We start from the raw sequence: 19,691 nt of genomic DNA, 5'->3' as shown, positions 1-19,691 counted from the left end.
TGGTGGATCCAGCCATGTCTCTTGGTTGCATTTCCTTTCCAGGTGTAAGGCTTCAGCAGCATGAAAGATGAGAGGCACAAAGAGCAAAGTCCATCTGTTACTTTTAAATACTAGAACAAGGGGGCAAAAGGCCCCTAAAAATAACTTAAACCTCTTCTGCTCCCACCTATCTCTCAATCTTTAAAAAAACATTGTAACACTGAAGAAAGCGGGGTGGGGGGCGATATAGCAGTATGCATGTAGGCTGCAATTACCCTACTAATTATCATCTGCATCAAACTGATTGCATTAACCAGAAAGCAGAATTAAAAAAAAAAAAAAAATCCCTCTGAACTGTTCATTCCAAAAACAATTAAATCTAAAAGTAAGAAGAAACATGACTAATTGCTGACAAGTGTTAAAACATCATCTGTTTGCCTTCTTTTTCTTTTAAGATGTCATAGCAAAGTCAGAACGAAGACATCTACCATAGAAGATATCAAATGACATTTAATAGAACATCAAGCAAGATGTTTGTGTGTAATACACTTTGTCAATCTTTGCCATTAGTCAACACATCAGGGATACTACCGATAACATAATGAAAAGACCCTATTGTAAGATTATATGCAGCTCCAAACAATATTATCTGAAGTTTATATGACAAGATATGAACCTTGGGAAGAGTCAAGAATAATGTTGCTAGACACAGCAAGGAGATAATTTCCCTAAAAGACTCAGAGATTTAAAGAGTTCTGAATTCAATCAATCCACTATAGAATTTTGTTAAAATTCAACTGTGTAGCTATGTGAACAACAAAACTAATTAAGCCTGATAGTGAATGTACACACATCTTGCAGTTGATTGACTTCAACTGAATTATTCCTTGAGCTCTGGGATAAGCTCATCCCTTAACCACAAAATCTGCACAGGAGAGAAAGTTTAGCATCATTCTTAAAAAAACACAGACACCAACAACTGAGATTTTGCCCCAGTATTAGGAAATCCATAACATGGCCAACATAAGAGAGCTAATTGTGGACATCAAGATGGGAGGCAGACTGGGCTGCAGTGATCCTGCATTGCTGGAGTTTGCAGTCCCAAGAGATATGGGCCAGGTAAAGAGTAAAGTGAGGTCCCTGAACTTCAGAAAGGCAAACGTCCAGCTCTTAAAAAGATAATCAGTAGGAACCCCTGGAAGACTGCCTTCAGGGACAGGGGAGTAGAACAGAGCTGGTAGACCTTTAAGGAAGTCTTCCATAGAGTCCTAGAGCTAGCAATCCTCAGGAGCAAGAAATTGGTCGAGGAAGGCAAGAGACCCACATGGCCGTGTAGGGAACTGCTGGTCAAACTAAAGGGGAAGAAGCAAAAGCACAGTGGAAATAAGGACAGGTAATCCGTGAGGAATACAGAGATGACATTCGGTTGTATAGGGATGGGGTGAGGAAGGCCAAGGTGAAGCTGGAACTGAACCTGGCAAGAGATGCTAAGAGTAACAAGAAGGGCTTCTATAGGGATGTTAAACAGCACAGGAAGTTCAAAGAAGGTGTATTCTCCCCAGTGAACAATACTGGAAAACTGGCAATAACAGGTAAAGAGAAGACTGAAGTACTAAACAACTTTTTTGCCTTCAATGGCAAAGGCCTCAAGTGGATGGAGAGCACGTTGGGGACCACATTTCCTACTGCAAGAACAGGTTCACAGCCCGAGGAACCTGAATGTAAATAACTCTATGGGGCCCAGTGAAACGCATCCCATAGTCTTGAGGGAATTGGTTGATTGCAAAGCCACTCTCCATGATATTTGAAAAGTCATGGCAGTCAGGTGAAATCCCAGGTGACTAGCAAAAGGGAAACATTGCATCCATCTACAAAAAGGGTAGAAAGGAAGACCCTGGGACCCATGCCAGCCTCACTTCTGCACCTGGCAAGATCATGGACCAGATTCTCCTAGAAGCTATGCTTAGGCACAGGGAGGACAAAGAGGTGATTGGAGCATTCAGCATGGCTTTACCAAGGGCAAGTCCTTCCTGAGTAATCTAGTGTCCTTCCACAATGGAGTGACTACATCAGTGAACAAGGGAAGGGCTACAGATGTCATCTATGGTCTCCCATAACATTAGTCCCTCAAAATTGGACAGAGGTGGATTCAATGGCTGGACTGATAAGTGCATAAGGAATTGGATTGACTCCTGCATCCAGAAGGTAGTGGTCAAGGGCTCAGAGTCCTAAAGGACATCAGTGACATGTGGTGTCCTTTGGAAGTCCATACTGACACCAGTGTTATTTAAACTCTCCATTAATGATGTAGACAAAGGGTGCACTCTGAACAAATTTGCAGATGACACATCTGAAAGAGGGGATGCCATCCAGAGGGATCTGGACAAGCTCAAGAAATGGGCCCATGGGAATCTCAAGCAGTTTAACAAGACTGAGAGCAAGGTGCTGCACCTGGGGGAGTATCAACACAGGCTGGGAACCAACAGAGCCAGAGCAGCCCAGCTCAGAAGGACTTGGGGATGCTGGTGGATGAGAGGCTGGACATTATCTGGCAATGTGCACTTGATCCGATCCAATCCAATTCTGGGCTGCATCCAAAGATTCTGTCCCTCTTCTCCCATCTGGTGAAAACCCCACCTGGAACACTGCATCCACCTGTAGGTCCCCTAGCACAGAAAGGACAGCAACCTGTTGGAGCAGGTTCAGAAGAGGACTTACCATAATTAGGGAGATGGAACACATCTCCTATGAGGAAAGACTGAGAAAAATCTTATTGAAGTCTTCTTCTAGAAGAAAATAGTTTTGAGAGACAACATAAGCGCAGCTGACAGATAGCTTTTGAAATGTTTTACATCTACAGAAGTCATTACAAATGCTGCTAGTTTCCCTCCTGCCCAGCACACACATTTCTCTAGACCTGAGCACACTGAACAGACACTTAGCACAATACATAAATTTGGTGTTTGTCATCAAAAGTAATTACTCAACAAATAAAGGGACTGAAAAGTTTGCTAACCTAGAAAAAAAAAAGCTGTTTAGAAACATCATTTTGATCAAAAGCTTTTTTCTCTCCTGCATGCTGATTTTTAAGATTAGCCAAGCTATAGCTGCAATCTTCTGAACCTTAACTTGAAAATGCTACACAATACCAATGGTATCTGACAGAGCAATGATAACGTTCCCTTCCTGACAAAGGAAACCTGCTATTTCTTCCTCACACCTGTAGAGGAGAATATTGAGAAACACAATATTGTGTCTTGGAAGAGCCCTCCTATGTTCTCATAACCATTACACCTAAAGTTTAATATTTATACACTATAATCAGGGGAAATTTAACTTAATTGGTTTACCAATATTTAGGTATTGAAAACTAACGCCCAAATCTCATGCTTAGTGAGGATTATGTATCTCCAACCCACAGAGCAGACTAGAGGCACCAAATGCACAGATTGCAGAATAGAGCCTACATTTTGTCATTTGCAGTGAGTATAAAACATAAGCCCTTCTTTTAAATATAAGTTTTTGTTTCTTTCTAAAGATACCATCAGTCTTCATCCTGCTGTGTTAGTAGTTGTGTCAGACACCAAGTGTTTCTCCACAAGTAGTTAAGAGAAAGCATGGGGCTGGATCTTATGAACACCATTGCTTCCCTCCAGGCATAGGCTCTTACCTTATTGGAGCTTACAAAACAGCTTTATGTTCAATTCAGTCAGCTGCCTGGTGATTATGCCCAGACAACAGGTAGCATACTTGGATGAGCAACCTTTGAATAACAGTGCATACATTTAGATTTACTCATATTCTACCACGATAAAAAAAATAAGGAAATTTAAATAAAAACAAGTTTCCTTTTTTAGTTCCCTTCTTATTTCATTTACAAAAGCCTTAACTTTTCAAAGCTAAGTTTATGCTGTACTTTGGTTGGCAACAGACAACTGCTCCTGAGTCTCATTTGGCTGAGTTATCTTCACACAATAAAAATAGCTTACACATCCTGGTGTACTGATGCATTTAGCTGAGCAGCCAACTCAGTGTGCCCTGCTCTCCTGTTACTTGCAAAGCAGTCACCGAGATTAACTCTGCCCTTGCCCGTGACCTTGGTGAAGTTGGGGTTGCCAGTGCAGATTCCTGTGGCTTTACAAGACAAATGCCAGGTTCACTCTTCCCTTACACTGTCCTACAAAAAGCATCATGCCTGAAGCAGCTCACAGATTTCACTGAGGAAGCATCAAAACTTTGGAAAACAGACCCCTTAACACCAGGTTTCCAGTTAGCAGAAGCTACAGCAGAAAAGATGGACACACGTATGAGAGGTGAGATACACAAGAAAAAAAGGAGAATGGCTAATATTTTGCCTACTACTAATAAGGACTGACCTAATACATGAGACAATCTTTATCAATAAAGATTGATCTTTATCAGCAGACAAAAAATCCCACAAGGCTCTCATGTGCATAACACTGCATATGCAGTAGATGCAATAAGAACAACAGACCTGGAGTGCTGATCACAGATATTCGAATTTTCCAAACTTTCAGCGCACTTAGTGCAAAACATATTAAAGAATAATTATGCTTCTAAGTGTTTAACTAGTTCTATTTGCTCTTGGCAAGGCACTGTCTCCACCTCAAATTCAAATTTAATGAGGAATCAAAGGTAAACCTAACAGGCTAGTTGAAATTCAGCAAGTCCCTCTGACATGTCAAAAAACTCAATTTCTACCATTGCATACTTGATTTTTCCACGTGCTTATCCAAATGTAATTAGAGTCAAAATGCAATGCTGCAAAATCATGATGACGTATGGTAAATAGGAATGCCTAGTTCTGAAAAGATTATTATGGAAAGGAGGTATTTAGTGATTTTTCACTCCATTTATTGGAAAACTGGCAAATCTCCCTTATTAAGTCTAATTAAACCCATTGAATTTTGATACTTTTTTTGGGTAAACACCCAAGTGCCAGGAGGAAGGAACATATTTCTGTGGCTTGGTTGTCTTTTTGGGTTGTCTGGTTTGCCTTTGCAAAGTTACCAGATCTCATTTGACCCTTAAAAATAGGGTTTAACCCTTGTAGCTGGACTAAGTCACTGTCATTTTGAGCACACTGGTGCAGATCAAACCTAGGTCAACAGTGGAGGAATGTTGCTGCTGCTCAACAGCTGTTCAGTGGCTTCTGGGAAAATTGTTGGTGTTCTCAGTAAGTTTTCTAGTGGACAGGCACATAACCTAAAGTTTACTGCCTCAGTGTGCAGTGCTCAGCAGAAAAGCAAAGAGCTGAGTCATCAGAGAGACAGTGACTTTTTCAATACTGACTTTTTCCAAGTCAGACTTGAGGCACTGAAGGAAAACAAATAAGATTCACGGCAGCTGAGTACATTACTATTTATTAATCTTTATTTAGTATTTAGATCTAGCTACCTTCTACCAGTTTAAGAGAAAACTCACTTCACAGGAATAGATCTTCTGAGACACTGCTCCAATTATCTTTATGTTTAGGTAGCCTGCCAGAACCCATCAAGGAAACTCACCATTACCCACCTTCCTGCCCCAAGTTGTCATGACATTCCATTTGGAGGTGTCTTAGGCTACAACATTCCCAACTGCTGCCAGAAGCCATACCTAGTGTGGGCTTCCTAAAACTAAATAAATTCTCTACTGTCATGCTGCACAATTAATCACAGGGCTCATTTTGACCTTGTGTGCTGTGAAAAAGCCTACTGAACAGACACCTGTTAATTATCTTCTTATCAACACATTACTGCTCCAACACATACACAGGAAGAATACAAGGGCAAAAACAAGGCAAGGGGAAAGCAGGGACACACACAAGAAGGACAAAGCAAAAGAGAGAAATCACATATACTGAAATCTCTGACCTGAAATTCAATAAAACAGCTGGCACGGTGTAGCTGGAATATCACCTTTCCTAGTTTCTGCCTTCCTGACTGGTATACTGGTATTTCTGTAATCTCTGTCACAAAGAAGCTGTATTATAAACTATCATATGGAAAACTAAAATATTTCAGCTGTTTGAAATATAGACACTACACTGAATGTTTATGAACATCCATTATCTGTCCAGATTCCTCTGAAAAACTGCTAACCACTTTGTACTAAAATATAGTACTTATCCCTGTGTTTAAAGAGCAGGATATTGAAGAAAAAACACATTCTGGCCTCAGGGCACTGATGCCAAGTTCAGCAATGGACAAAGCTCTGACTACCAGCAAGAAAGCTTGTTTTGTGTCTACCAGAAAGTCAGAGCAATAACTCTGTAACAAAGCAGCAGTGGAGCCAGACAGAGGAACATTATGGAATCACAGCTGAGAGCCCTCTTGTCCTGTGGCCCACTGGACATTGCTTCGCTTTCTGCATTTTTTACTTCATTAGCTCATAAACTAATGCCTTGCTAATAGATATGAGGAGGAGAAAGATGCTGAAATGTTCTATATTATTTTTAATGGCATTTAATACATGCCAATTATTCTGCAGGCTCATTTAGCAGCTAATATTGAAGAGGCATTCAAATATTTCTAGAAAGTAATATAATCTAGGCATTTCTAAAGATAGTCTTGCCAACAACCTTTGTGCAAGAGACCTGGAATATTGCCACTAAGATGCCAGCCAACAGTGGAGACCAAATGAATTGTCAGATTTCACCAGCTTCTTAGTGTGCTCATGAGCAAGAAAATTCAGCCTATCACTTTCTTCTACCTGCATGCAAGGTGGATTTATTTGTGAGATCTGACTAGATGCTACTGACTCTTTGCTGCTCATTAACAGTTAAGACATAGCAAATTAGAAGGATCGTTGTCCTATTACTCTTTTAGGACACTATCTATGGTTTCTTTCAATGCCTGGACTTTAAACTGGCATCTGAAATATATGGTTTCTTCTCTTTTTTTTTTTCCTAAGGAAGAAAAAGAGGGCTTTTCTCTTAATTTTCTTCATTTTTACTAGCACACAGTTCTCAAGTCATTACCAGTAATGACTGAATCGTTAATGTTAAAACTGCAAAGCTGAGTGCCTTGTGTCCCAGCCTGCCTGTTTCCTATGATTCCTAATGTCAGATGGACTGTCCCACGCAAGGATTTGCCATCACTATAAGAAGTTCTGCCTTGGCTGTCATCCCACTCAGAAAAAGCAGCATCGTGTTAGAAATAGCTATATCATCATCCCTGATAAAGTGCCACTTCCTCATTGATTTTCATCAGTGGTAAGAGCCACTTGCACTTCAGGAAGCAGTCTTCAGAGTACCACAGGACTAAGTTCAGAGCTTCTCACAAAATTGCTGCAGGCTTCTTCACATATCAGGCAATGCCACTAGCCAAGAATATAGTGCAGGCAATTTTGGTTCCTTGGCATCTCTATCTCCTCCTTGATTCCATCCCTCAAGACAGTTTAGTCCATCTGAAGGCAGTAAGATCCCACACAGCTAGTTCAGAAGCTGAGATTTGGTCTGGCTTTCCTGCTCATCCCTCAAATTCTTTAATTCAATAGATTAATTCCTTGAATAAAAATAAATTTTAAAAAAATTAACCCTTTAGACTGGTGGTGTCTTATTCTGACATTGAGAAAGAAGAATGCTTAAAGGAACCAGGTATCAATGCCTCTTTCCCAGGGCAATCAGAAGGAACCTCTAAATCAAGTTTCAAAGATGCCTCCCCTGCAACAAAACATTTTCCCAGGCTCAAGGGGCAGTGGAGGAAAAAAAAAAAAAAGAAACCCAAACAACACTGTTCTCTGAACAGCTTCATATATAAAAAAACCTGAGCATACAAATTCCATGTGTCCATGAGAGCAATGAGTTGATAGAAACCTATTAAAAATCTTCCCCATATAGCATATTTGAGATAGAAAAACATACTTCAGTTTATCCAATACAAAATATAAGCATATGTGGGTAGCACAAAGCAAAGCAAGTCAGGGAAAAATATGTTATTTTTGGTATGTGTTATTTTCTGTGACTCATTAACCTCACCCTTTCAAATCTCTCACCTAATGGACCTTCCAGCTTCACATAGATAGAGGAAATGAAAAAAGAAAAACTTAAGGGAAAGAAGAAATCAATTTCACTTTTAACATTTCTTAGATGCATCAAAGGTATCAGCTATGTAGTCCTATTAGGTTTGTATGTGGATTCTTATAAGATGCATGTGGAAAAGCCTTCACTGGGTTCACTGCACGAGACTAAAGAAAATGCAGACTACGAATTCTGAACTTTAATCTTTTTCTTTCCTGGAAAGCCATCTTAAAAAAAAAAAGTTTAAACAAACTATATATAGATGCTGGCAAGTTGCAAGGCTGAATATGAATCTCTTATCCAATACAAATATTTTGCCACTCAGCTCATGAGAGCACACAGCAGTATTTCAGTCTCCCAAACGGAACCACAGCAAGCCTATACATCCTCACAGTTGGTACTGGCATTTATAATATCCACGAGGCAAGTTTATAAGCTTATTAAACCCAAAACACAGAGGACAAAAGCTGACAATAAACAAGGAATAAAAAGAAAATATTAGAGTGGAAATGACAAAGGAAAAGAAGAGTCAAACATAAGGGGTACAATATACATGGAGGGAAATTACCATGGGCATGCTTTAATGCATTAGAACAATATTTTTCCTGCAGATGTTGGATAGTGTAGACAGACTTTCAAGCAACATTCCTGGTAGTTAATCCCTCAACTCTGCTAATGGTTTGACAGGGTTGCAACACTACAAACAATCTTTATTATGCACTTATGTTTCCCTCCCTTCTCAAAAAGGAAATCAAGTGTGTAGAGCATAAGGTGCATTTCATATGATTTGTTAGGATGATCTCCTCTTGACTTAGGAATTTGTCTCCCATTAACAGACAAGTGCAGATACACACAGGAACGGGGGAACAGTGCTTATATGTATTAGTTATACTCCATGAACTTTTTCTTGCTGTCTAATGCCCTAGGATGGAGAAAGCAATAACCACTGAAAAGAGTTAACCTTTTGTCTATGCATTCTCCACTTTTACCCTCAACAGTAAAAATTCAGTATTGAAAATGTGAAAGACAAAACTTAGCAAGCAAAGAACCATATTGTTATATGAAGAGAAGGCACAAAACTCTCACAATACCTTGAGAAAACAGAGCTATTAACACTGGGAGGACAGTGAAAAAGGTATCTAACAACCCATGAAGCACTTAACCACTTTTTTTCCCATCCTAATCTGAATACATATTAAATTCACGGTTTCTTTTGCTTTAGTTTTTGAAGCCAAATCACAACTTAGTGGAGGTTTCCTCTATTAGTGTACAAATGTCCTTCAAAAGGAAAATCTGGCCTGTCAGATGAAAGGCTTGTTCACCGTGAGAGTGTCAAGGGGGAATGGTGGGTTACTGGGATTTTAGTTTGGGGTTTTTTTGTTGGATTTTCTTTTTTTTTTTAGTGTATGTAGAAAGAGGTAGGAAGAACAAAGGCAGAGGCTGGAAGAAAGCAATGTCAATACAATCATTACTGAAAAGACATCTGAAGAGTTTTTAGAGACAAAGTTGCTTAAGTTGAAATATATTGTTCTTTAATAACAAAAGCAAGTCATCCTTGTCTGCAGTCAAAAAATTCTTTTGATTTTGATAAAGCAACAGAAACCCTGAATACCATTCAAATTCTAATAAAGAATCATTAATTATAATATTGCTTCTTGGCTATCACTTAAGAGTTTTTGGCTTTAATTTCAATTAACAAGTTTTCCTGGAAGTTTTGACCATTGTAACCACTTCACAAAAAAACTCTGGGGCAGTGGAGGGGAAGGCTAGCATATGAGAACAGGACTTCATGCATTGCCAAAGGGCATCAAACACACACCCTGGTATCTTGAGTGACAAGATGTAAAGGATATGGGGATGCAGCCACATTAACCATCCCTGACAAACCAGAGAGGCACCACTGAATTACAGGAGGCACAGCCATACAAGCTTCTCCCTGAGCAGCAACTGCATCCAAGAGTTTGCCACAGGATATCCTGCAACAGCCTCAGAGACCGTGTGACCTAGCTGGGCTAGTGCAGGTAGGTAACACTCTCAGATCCCCACACGGATTCATTTTCAAAAAAAGCTCATGTCAACCTGAGTTTTGTATGCTTTTTGACAAGGGCATATTACCTGATGGGGCTGTGAACTGGACCATCTGCTGTAGGAAGGAGCACCAGAAGTCTTGTTGGCTGTAGGTCTCTGCAAAATAAAAGAAGGACTTGTCAAATATTCACCAACATGTCTGGTCAAGTTGCCTGTAGGACAATCTAAACCATGTAAATACCTATAGTAAAAAAAGAAAAAAAAAAAACCTCTCCAGAAACCACAAATATGAGATAGTTGCATTAAAATCACATAGATGGAAGCGTGCTACATTTTCAATCAATGCTCTGTTCAGCCTCAAACTGCAAGACCTCAATGTTCATTTCAATTTGTAGTTTTTTCCCCTAGACTGCATATTTAAATGGTAAACCTGAACCTAAACTGAGACTACACAGCACTACCCATCAGGCAGATAATTTACTCAGATTAAGCAAACGTGCTGTAAAGGAAGAGCAACTAACATCATCTCTCTGCACTTGTGAAACACCTTTGACACTGTCCCACACCAGGACCTTGTCTCTAAATTAGAGACACAGATTTGACAGACAGATCAACCAAAGAATCACACGCAGAGTTGTGGTCAATGGCTCACTGTTCAAGTGGAGATCAGTAACACAGGGTGTTTCTCATGGGTTAGAAGGATTGAAGGGAGGGTGTCAAAACAAAATAAAGCAGAATTGTTCTTTCAGAATCACTTCACCTTACCTAAGTTTCATTTTTTTAATATACATAGTGGATTATTTATATACCAACTTTCATTTGAAGAAAAACAGCCTTTATGATTCATCCCTACATTTCTTTCACCCATTTCTCTAATTTTTTTCCCAAAACCTTAAGAAAGAGACCATGTGCTTTCAAATCCATAGCATATTTACATATCGTGTGTATCACATATAGACTTTATAATTACACTGCCTTTGAAACTGCAGAAGAATCAATGCAATATGGCACAGAACTCCATCAATTATTTTATTAGACATTATCTCTGGTTTCAAAATTATTTTATGCCATCAACTTCAACATCATCTACTCCCAGTTTAAGTTTAAGCTACAGCCTGATGTAACAGAAGACCTTCAAATCCACCCCTTACTTATGTGAACTCTGTCCTTTAAAAAAAATAAACCACCAAACAACAACAACAAAAAAAAACCCAACAAAATCCACCAGATACCACAGCAAATAACCAAGTTTCTTGAAAGCATACAACTTCTATACTGTGTAAGCTCATGCATTACATGACAACAAGGCTACTTGTACCACGAAGACCAGGTAGGTTTAAGCTTCTTTTGCATGACATCTGAATTCAAACTGGCTTTTCAGACACGAGATACTAATTTATCAGTACATTATGTCACCAGCAGGATGCTAATAAGGGGGACAGATTCATATTTGAACCATATGGACATAAATTACTAAAAAAATGCAATTATGACAATCCATGTGAGATTTATACCACAATGTAGTACATTCTTTGTAAGTATGAAAATAAATAGCTTATGGCTTTTAACACCCAAGGATATAGTACATTTCTATGCCAATTATAACCACAAGGGCTTATACATCATTACATATTCTAAAGCTGGCATGTCATTCTAACTAATGAGAAACAGCCACTGCTAGAATTGTATTTGTGTGTTAGTCTATCAAAAAGCAGTTATTTGACAAAATTAATTATTAGCATTACTGTATAGTGTATTTATCTTCTCCTAGACACCGTTAAAAGGACAGGCTTTTTTAATATACAGATACACTATGTAACAGAATAACACTTTCTTTCGATAGAAGCTTCAGAAAAGACAAAGTTCACATAATGCTGGTCTCAGCTTTGTGAAAAACTATCTCCATCTGCTTCAGAAGAATGACCAGCCAATCTCTGAACAACAAGCTGAATAATGAGAGAGCTGGAGTTTTTTCTAGAAGCACCTGGAAGCTCTTTTCCAGCAAGATGCCTTTCCACAAGCACCACACACCTTTCTTAATTAATATATATGTAATGTATGTCTGCCTTTAGTATCATCCAATAAAATTGCATCTTCCTCCTGTCTAAACTCATAAATACCCATCTTGGGTTTCATTACTTACTCCAATACCTTTACCAGGTACATTTCCTACACAGCAATCACTCTTTTGAACTTTTCTGTCTCAGTTTCAAGGACATCCAAAAGATAAATATCCCACAGAGAAACAGTACTGCAATATTACAGAGAAACAGGCAAATCCTTTCCAGGACAAACACTCAGCAAACAAATACTTCCCAAGACAATGGCAGAAGATTATTTATTTATTTAGCTTTACCAAAAAGAAAATATTAGAGCTTCAGAAGTATTTGTGACTTCCATCTTCCAATATGATTAAGGCACTTTAAAAAAACCTGCAAATAGTAGCATAAAAGACTTAAGATTAACTTTTATTTCCCCTATCCTTCCAGGCTTCTTTTCTTTCCTTCTCCACTCACAGACCAAGAAGCAGGCTCACTTGCATGTTCCAAGACAACCCAGCTACCAGGTTATAGAGCAAAGGCTTGCACTGCTCACACACAGAAGCTTCTGTATCAGACCATTCAGAGTAGATTCTGAAATATCTAAAAAATACTTTCAACCAAGCTTTTGTCCAGGTTCTAAAGGGCAGCAGGAAAAAACCTGAAGGCCAGGCCACAAGCTCTGTTCATCTCAATGGTTAAAATACTCAAAGCAAGTGACTTAAAAAGTTATGCACAAGCAAACTCTAAACACACACAGCCTCACCCCTATATTGCTGCAACCAGTAGAAGTTAGAAAACCACCTACCTCTAGGAATACAACTCTTCATGCTTAGCAGCAAAGGTCACAAGCCAGACCACATTCTCTGCTAGATGAGTAGCTTTTGCACACAGCTTGCACCTCAAGGGGTTGCATTTTCACAAGCTATTTTATCAGGGAGAACACAGGCTGCATTCAGCCCTTTAAGCCACATCCCTTTCTTAGTTAAAATCACCTCCCACATCACTCCTCCTTTTGAGAAAGAAAGAGCATAAACACAGAGCATTTAAGCATGCTCCCTCTGGCACAATTAGCACTTTAGCACAAGCCCTGGACATAAACTTCCTTCCTGGTCTTGCAGAGCTCCCTAACAGCATCACTAAAATCACCTAAACCAAACAGCCATCAACACCTCCAGCAAGTCCCTCTCTTAGCTAACTTTATATCCAGTCTGCTTTCCCAGTTCATCTCTGCTCCCTAAGCTGCCTCTCAGCCATATGCAGATACAAAAACTCCTCCCAAACTATTAAAAACTAATTAAGACTGACTGCCCCAATTACCTGCTCGTCCAAGCTGTTCCTTATGTCCTGGCCCCTTCCCTCATTACCCCCACCTGTGAAGAGAGGTCAAACTCAATGAGCCACAGGTGACCACCAGTTGTTTTAAAAGACCACAAAGTTCTACTGAAAATTTTAGAAAGATTTAAGAATCACAGTAGACTGTACTTCCAAAGGCAATAAAACTGGAAACTGGATGTGTGAGCTTTCTATCCGAAATGGAAGTTGTGGAAAAAAATGGAGAGGGAAGCTGGTGGTTGGCACACTGCTGCCCAGGTAGCAGTCAGTATGAGAGGAGAAAATCTGATGTAGATTCAGGTGCAATGCTTCAAGCACATAGCCAGACTTGAGCCTGAATGTGAGGAATGCTGATGAAACATCAGACTGCCTCCAAATCCCAGTGAGACCAAGAAAAAAAGTATTTCTCATAGCAGTAACGTGGCACAGATAAAAGAAGAGCAAATGATGCAGTATATTTTCAAAGATGCTTTTTTTCATATGCTGCTCACAGGAAAACTGTTTTCTCAGAAGATTCCTGCTACTGAATACAGTAGATAACATAGGAAGAAGCCAGGGAAAAAAACTTCTAGAAGAATACATGGAAATCAATACAATGGAGCATGGCTTAACAGGAGAGTTCATGGAAATAAGTGTTGTTATTTCATTCTTGGGATAAGGCTACCAGTGACTGTATGCAATCCAAGCCAAAAACATATACAGTCCCTAAATGGTTCCTCCCTCAGTCAAGGAGAACTTCAAGATAAGGCCACACTTGAAATTTATGAAAGAAATTACAGCGTCATTATTCTGACAGTATTTCTAAAAACAAAAGAGGGGGTATATATTCAGATAACCAAGTTCATAACTTGTTCTACACCCACATAAACTCATAAAGTCTTGTGATGGGCATGGCAATTCATCCCATTAGTCTGGAAAAGTACCTCGAGATGGGATGATTTATTGTCTGGAAGTACCTGTCTCTTTCCATCCACTCACTGGGGAGAAAGGCTAAGCAGGCAGTTTAATTGAGACATCTAACGGGGGATGGCTAATGTTAGGTGAAATTAAATCTACCCACAGTCCCTGTTCTCCTTGCTACCAAGGGACCTAAGCAATTTGTCCTCTTCTACGTTTCAAAAGGTTATTATGGTAGCAAATTTGTTATGCAATTGGGGTAGTTGTGAACTGCCTTGTGAACTCTCACAGCCTGCGTCAATCTTTAAAGTGCAGCTCATTGGTAAAGACATGAAATACTGTATTGACTTGCAGGACTTGGAAATTTTTGGATGGGCAATAAGGGGAGAAAATAATTTTCTTCATAAATAGAGAAAATAAAATATGAAAAGAAATGGAACATGTACTAAGCATTTAGTCATATCAAAACCATTTTTCTTCAAAGAAAATCTGCTTAGACTTACACCTGTAATACTCTGAGAATACAATTATAGTTACATGAAACACCTGATATAAAACCAATTCCTAAGTTCTTTGGCTTTCTGGCCAAAAACCTTGCTGGCATTCAGCTGGCATTTAGTTCATCGTGTGTATGACATATGCTGAGTCCAGTTGCTTATGCTAAAGCCGATATGAAATTGAGTATTTTGCACTGCTCAATATCTAGATTTCTTTTTTTTCCTAGTATTTACCATGAAATTTCCTTGATTTTCTCTTAAATTAAAAAAAACAAAATCATTTCCTGAACAAAGTAAGAGAGGCAGGTGATAACTCAATAAGATGTTAAGACACTGAAGTTCTTTCTCTGAAGTTTGCTTTCTTTTTTTTAGGGAGCTTTCTATATATGTGCGACTTTTGCAAAGAGGAACCGGCAATGTTATGTTAAAAAAAGCAATATTCAGGGGATGCTTCTTGTGGGACACAGGCCTTGGGTTTATTTGGTTTTGTTGCATTTTTTTTCACAGCAGGAAGTTATGAAGAAAACACGAATGAAAAATAAAGTTTTAACTTCTCAAACTATAAAGGGCTATAATATCCTTTATGAGATGACTCCCCAGGAATGAATAATGGGCAAAGTCCTATTGACACTAACCACAGCAGACTGGAGCAGTGGGAACTGGTTTTTGAAGTATTGAGTTTTATTTCCTTTTACTTATTGAGCTTATCCCACAACAATGCAGTATAGAAAATGACAAGTTATTAATTTCTGTGTACAAGGTAAATAGAAATGGTGACAACTTATCTGATATTATCTGATCAAAAACGGTTCTTAGAGGAATTACAGAGTCTGAAATTTGAACCACTGACATCTCATGAAACAACACAGACTTCATGCCTACATATCAATCCCTACCTGACTCTGGTCTGGCTCCCGACGTCCTTAAGCCATACTGATTCTCTGTGTGAGGTAAGACCTCACACACTTGATAATACTAAATCCTTTACAGCCTCCTCCTCACAAACATCATCTCAAGGGATCAGAGAAGTCAGCTCAGTGGAAAGGGTATCTCTGTGCTTCCACTCTGGTATCACACCTGGCTCCATGGGGAGACAAACCCCAGTAAAGCCTGTTCATTACAAATGTGCTGCTCACCCATGAAGCCATTTTCACTGCTGTGCAATAAATACACACAATTTCTTGCTCCCTTCGAAACCTCATCCTATTTTTCAACAATACCAATACTATGCTGGAAATTCATTGCTGGTACTCTAGACATAAGACCAAATAAATTCCAAATACTTTAAATTCCATCGTTTGTTCAAAACCATAGAATTTTAAAATCCTCCAAAACTTCTCGGAAATCTGCCTGCTTTCTAGTGATGGCAGCTCTATAAAATTGCAGAGTGACGGATTTTTTTGTTGTTGTTGTTAGAACAAAGGAAGACAATAGGTTAAATAATATAATCAGATTAATGACAAGAATGTCATTTCATTACAGCTATGCAGCAGTTTTTACCACTCAGCAGTGGACATTGCTGATCACGGGGTTAGGACACGAAGCGAAGCGCAGTGATGTTGACAGCAGTAGAAGGATGGGACAGGACGTGACGTGACAATATGGTCTTCTCCTGCATGAAATGGGTGCATGACACATCCCTCAACTTGTTTGGCAGCTGAGAGAAAAGCATATGGCAGAGTGACATCATTGCTTTGCAGTGATGAGATGATGCAGGGGAATCACCAACTGTGTTGCTCCATAAAAGTGGAAAATCAGGAAGAAAACATTAAGAAAGCAGCCAATCTGGATAGAATGGCAGGACATAAAATGTAACAGAGTTACAAGAGGTAAAGCTTCTAAGTAATGAAATACATTTATAAATTGTGTATGAAAAAGTGCCTAGTGGGAAAACAACCTTTCCTTAACGCTGTTACACAATGTCATTAGGGATTACTTCCTCTAGCTTACAGAAATCAATGTTATGACAGGAAGAGACAGAGCAGGAGAGATATTGACTGAGCTGTCAGCCATAGGAGTACATCTTTCTGAACCTATGGGTTTGGGCTTTGATGAAGCAAATGCATTCAATAGACACTTTTATAGGAACTCAGGCACTCACTCAAAGTACTCACGTTTCATATCCACTGTCTAGTCTTGACCATCAACAGAGTGACCCATAATTTTTGAGGTGAAATTGCCAAAAGTAGTATATGTCTATCACTCGCCCCCATCCTTGGATTCTTGACACCTAACAATTTGACATGGGTTCTGAACCATGGTGCAGGGGTTGTCATGTCACTGTGATTCCCTCTCTTCTTTCTCTTTGTCCACTCCTGTTTACTTATTTAATAAAGATTTTTAAAAAGGAAAAGAAGAAAACTTCTAGACAAAGACAGATAAAAATATCCTCTCTTCATAAACTTTCTTTACACTTACCAACCAGCAGCTTTGTGCTAAAAAACACCCAGACCTTCTCTATATGACCTCCCATATCCTACTTGATTGTTAAAAGTAGTAATTACTGTATTTTAAGTTTTGCAGTATGTATTTCAATGGTGATGAAGTCCACAAGCCTCTTATATCTCACAAATCAAATAAGAATTGATATTAGAAATCGTGCTATCCATCTCAGACCACATCTACCTTAGCAGAACTGACTGGTCAAACTTCAGCCAGCAATACTGTAACCACTAATTCCTTCTCCATTCCAATTTGTATTGATCAAGTGAAGTGCAGCATCCTTGAAATCACAAACAAGCTGAGCAACTGTTACTGTTGGTGAGAAGAAAGAACATATTTCTTAGGAATTTTATATGGTGAAAGAAATTCTCTGTGGAGATGCTATAGACACCATGATTTGCTGTGCAGTCAGCACTTTCTTCCAAAGCCAGAGAGTTTGAAGATAAGCTGCAAAGAGATCGAGGAACAACCTTCAAGTCTTCCAGATGGAGTTGACATAAAGTTGGCATTCTTACCCCTAAAATGTACAATTAAGAAATTGTAAGAAAGTCACAAGACATGGAAACATGCAATTAGATAAGAAGGAAAAATTAGCTGGGGAAAAAAAAAAAGAAAAAAAAATATGGAGACATTCAATGCTTTGAGGTCAAGAACTCTCCCAAGCACTATAGAGAAAGTAGGGGAGCACAACACAGCTGTATGAGAGAAAATTTAGTCATAAAATGGCTTTCTAAAGCAGCTGCTTCTGTGGAAAAAAAGACTGTGAGCTAAGAGCTAAGTGTAATATAATGCTGAGCAATGTTCTATTATCAGCAATCAGTAACTTAAACAAAGAGCCATGGAACACCACAGTATGGATATCACCAGGACACCCACTCCTACTGAAAGAATGTTCAAGGAAGTGTAAGATGCGCTATCAGAAGAACTTGGAACACATGAACTCTTTCATGTCCTTTAGACTCTCACCATTTTCCTGAGTAAATGGCATGCATGAGGAGATGTAGGGGAAGGGTCACAGCACCAAGCCTAACCAAGAAGTGTTTGGACAATGCTCCCAGGCACAGGGTGGGACTCGGGGATGGTGCTGTGCAGGGCCAGGAGTTGGACTTGATGATCCTTGTGGGTCCCCTCCGATTCAGGATATTCTATGGTTCTATGATTCTATGACACAGACAGTCTTGCCTATGACAGAGAGCAAAATGGGATTCGTTTTGGGGGACCAAAGACCCAGCTTTCTTCAGAAGCTTGCACAGGCCTGCAAAAATGGAATTAACAAGTCTGAGATAAAGGAATAACACCAAGAACATAAAATAAATTGATTGTAATGAGAGCTGTTCTCTTTGAGCAGCTATTTTGAGAAAGATTATCTGTTCCATTATAATAGCAGACAAGAAATACGAAAAGTGACCCAGAATCTTTGAGTAATATTGGGTCTGAAGTATTAAAAGATAACAAAGTGACCACAGTGAAAACTGATACTGAGTAGGAAACCATCAGACATGCACTATAGAGAATATCAAAAAACATTAGAAGAACAAATGCAAATATAAAGACAACAGATGCTGTCATAAAGGCGTGGGGGGACCTTTCCTTTTTTAATTAATGTTCACCAAAAAAAAAAAGAATTCAGATTTATGCTTACATTGGAGATTATAATAAAGCCAGAACAGAGAACAGTCTTCATAAGACAGTGCAAAAGACAGCAGTGCAGAAATTAAAGTAAAATATGGCATACAATAGATGTAATAATCAGAATATTTTACATGTATTTCAGTACTGGGAGGCAAGGGCCTGAATCATGAAGGTTCAGTAAAGTACAAAAATAAAAATTTTTATTTGCAAACAATGCAATCATGGAAAGGTGGAGGAGGTACTATAATGATCTCTTTAATGGTGAGAGATAAAAGTGAACAACAAATGGTTATTTGAAGGAGTCATTCTCAGAAGAATCAAATTTTTAAAGCATTGAAAAGGCAATTAGACATTCAGGAAAAATGCTGGCAATTCCTGCTAAATTATTAAGACTTGGATGCAATAAGCTTAGTCAAATTTTTTGCAACCTAATTTTGATAATATTTCCTAAGAGCAGAAAAAGTCACATTTCCAATTTCAAAATAAAAATGTATTGGAAATGTAGGAGTTGTTCCTTTCATTTCAACCTCAAACATCCAGCTTTCATACCTTTTATAGACACATACTCTTTAAAAAGATGAAACAGTGAGTGATGGTGAATATTGGTGTCTGGCAAAGAGTTCCCTCCCAAGATTAGTCACAAAAAATGAAAACAAGAAATCAGTTTTAGTTAAGTGTTAGCTTCAGGAAAAATGCTGATATAAAGACAATTAAGGTGTAATTTCTTAGAGGATTTAGGAATAATCTAGTGGATTCTTGGCCTTTGAGGAGAGTATCTGTCATCTTGGAGCATCACAACACAAGTATGCAATGGTTTAT

The 19,691-nt window shown here is 38.8% G+C and overlaps 1 protein-coding gene across 4 annotated transcripts in view; it reads right to left on the bottom strand.

Annotated features, from left to right (window-relative positions):
- The window catches only part of RBMS3 (RNA binding motif single stranded interacting protein 3), a 701,354-nt gene that overhangs the window by 586,711 nt on the left and 94,952 nt on the right, over positions 1–19,691 (bottom strand). For all 4 annotated transcript variants that reach the window (XM_088164438.1, XM_088164432.1, XM_088164435.1 and 1 more), the window contains one exon: positions 10,118–10,186. In XM_088164438.1, the coding sequence (XP_088020564.1) occupies positions 10,118–10,186 (69 nt within the window). The remainder of the gene's footprint in view (positions 1–10,117; positions 10,187–19,691) is intronic.

Source organism: Sturnus vulgaris, chromosome 1 (genome assembly GCF_052056855.1).
Source record: "Sturnus vulgaris isolate bStuVul1 chromosome 1, bStuVul1.hap1, whole genome shotgun sequence".
Classification (NCBI taxonomy): Eukaryota; Metazoa; Chordata; class Aves; order Passeriformes; family Sturnidae; genus Sturnus; species Sturnus vulgaris.
The sequence above is the reverse complement of the archived record's forward strand: the minus strand, read 5'-3'. Positions and strand labels throughout refer to the sequence as shown.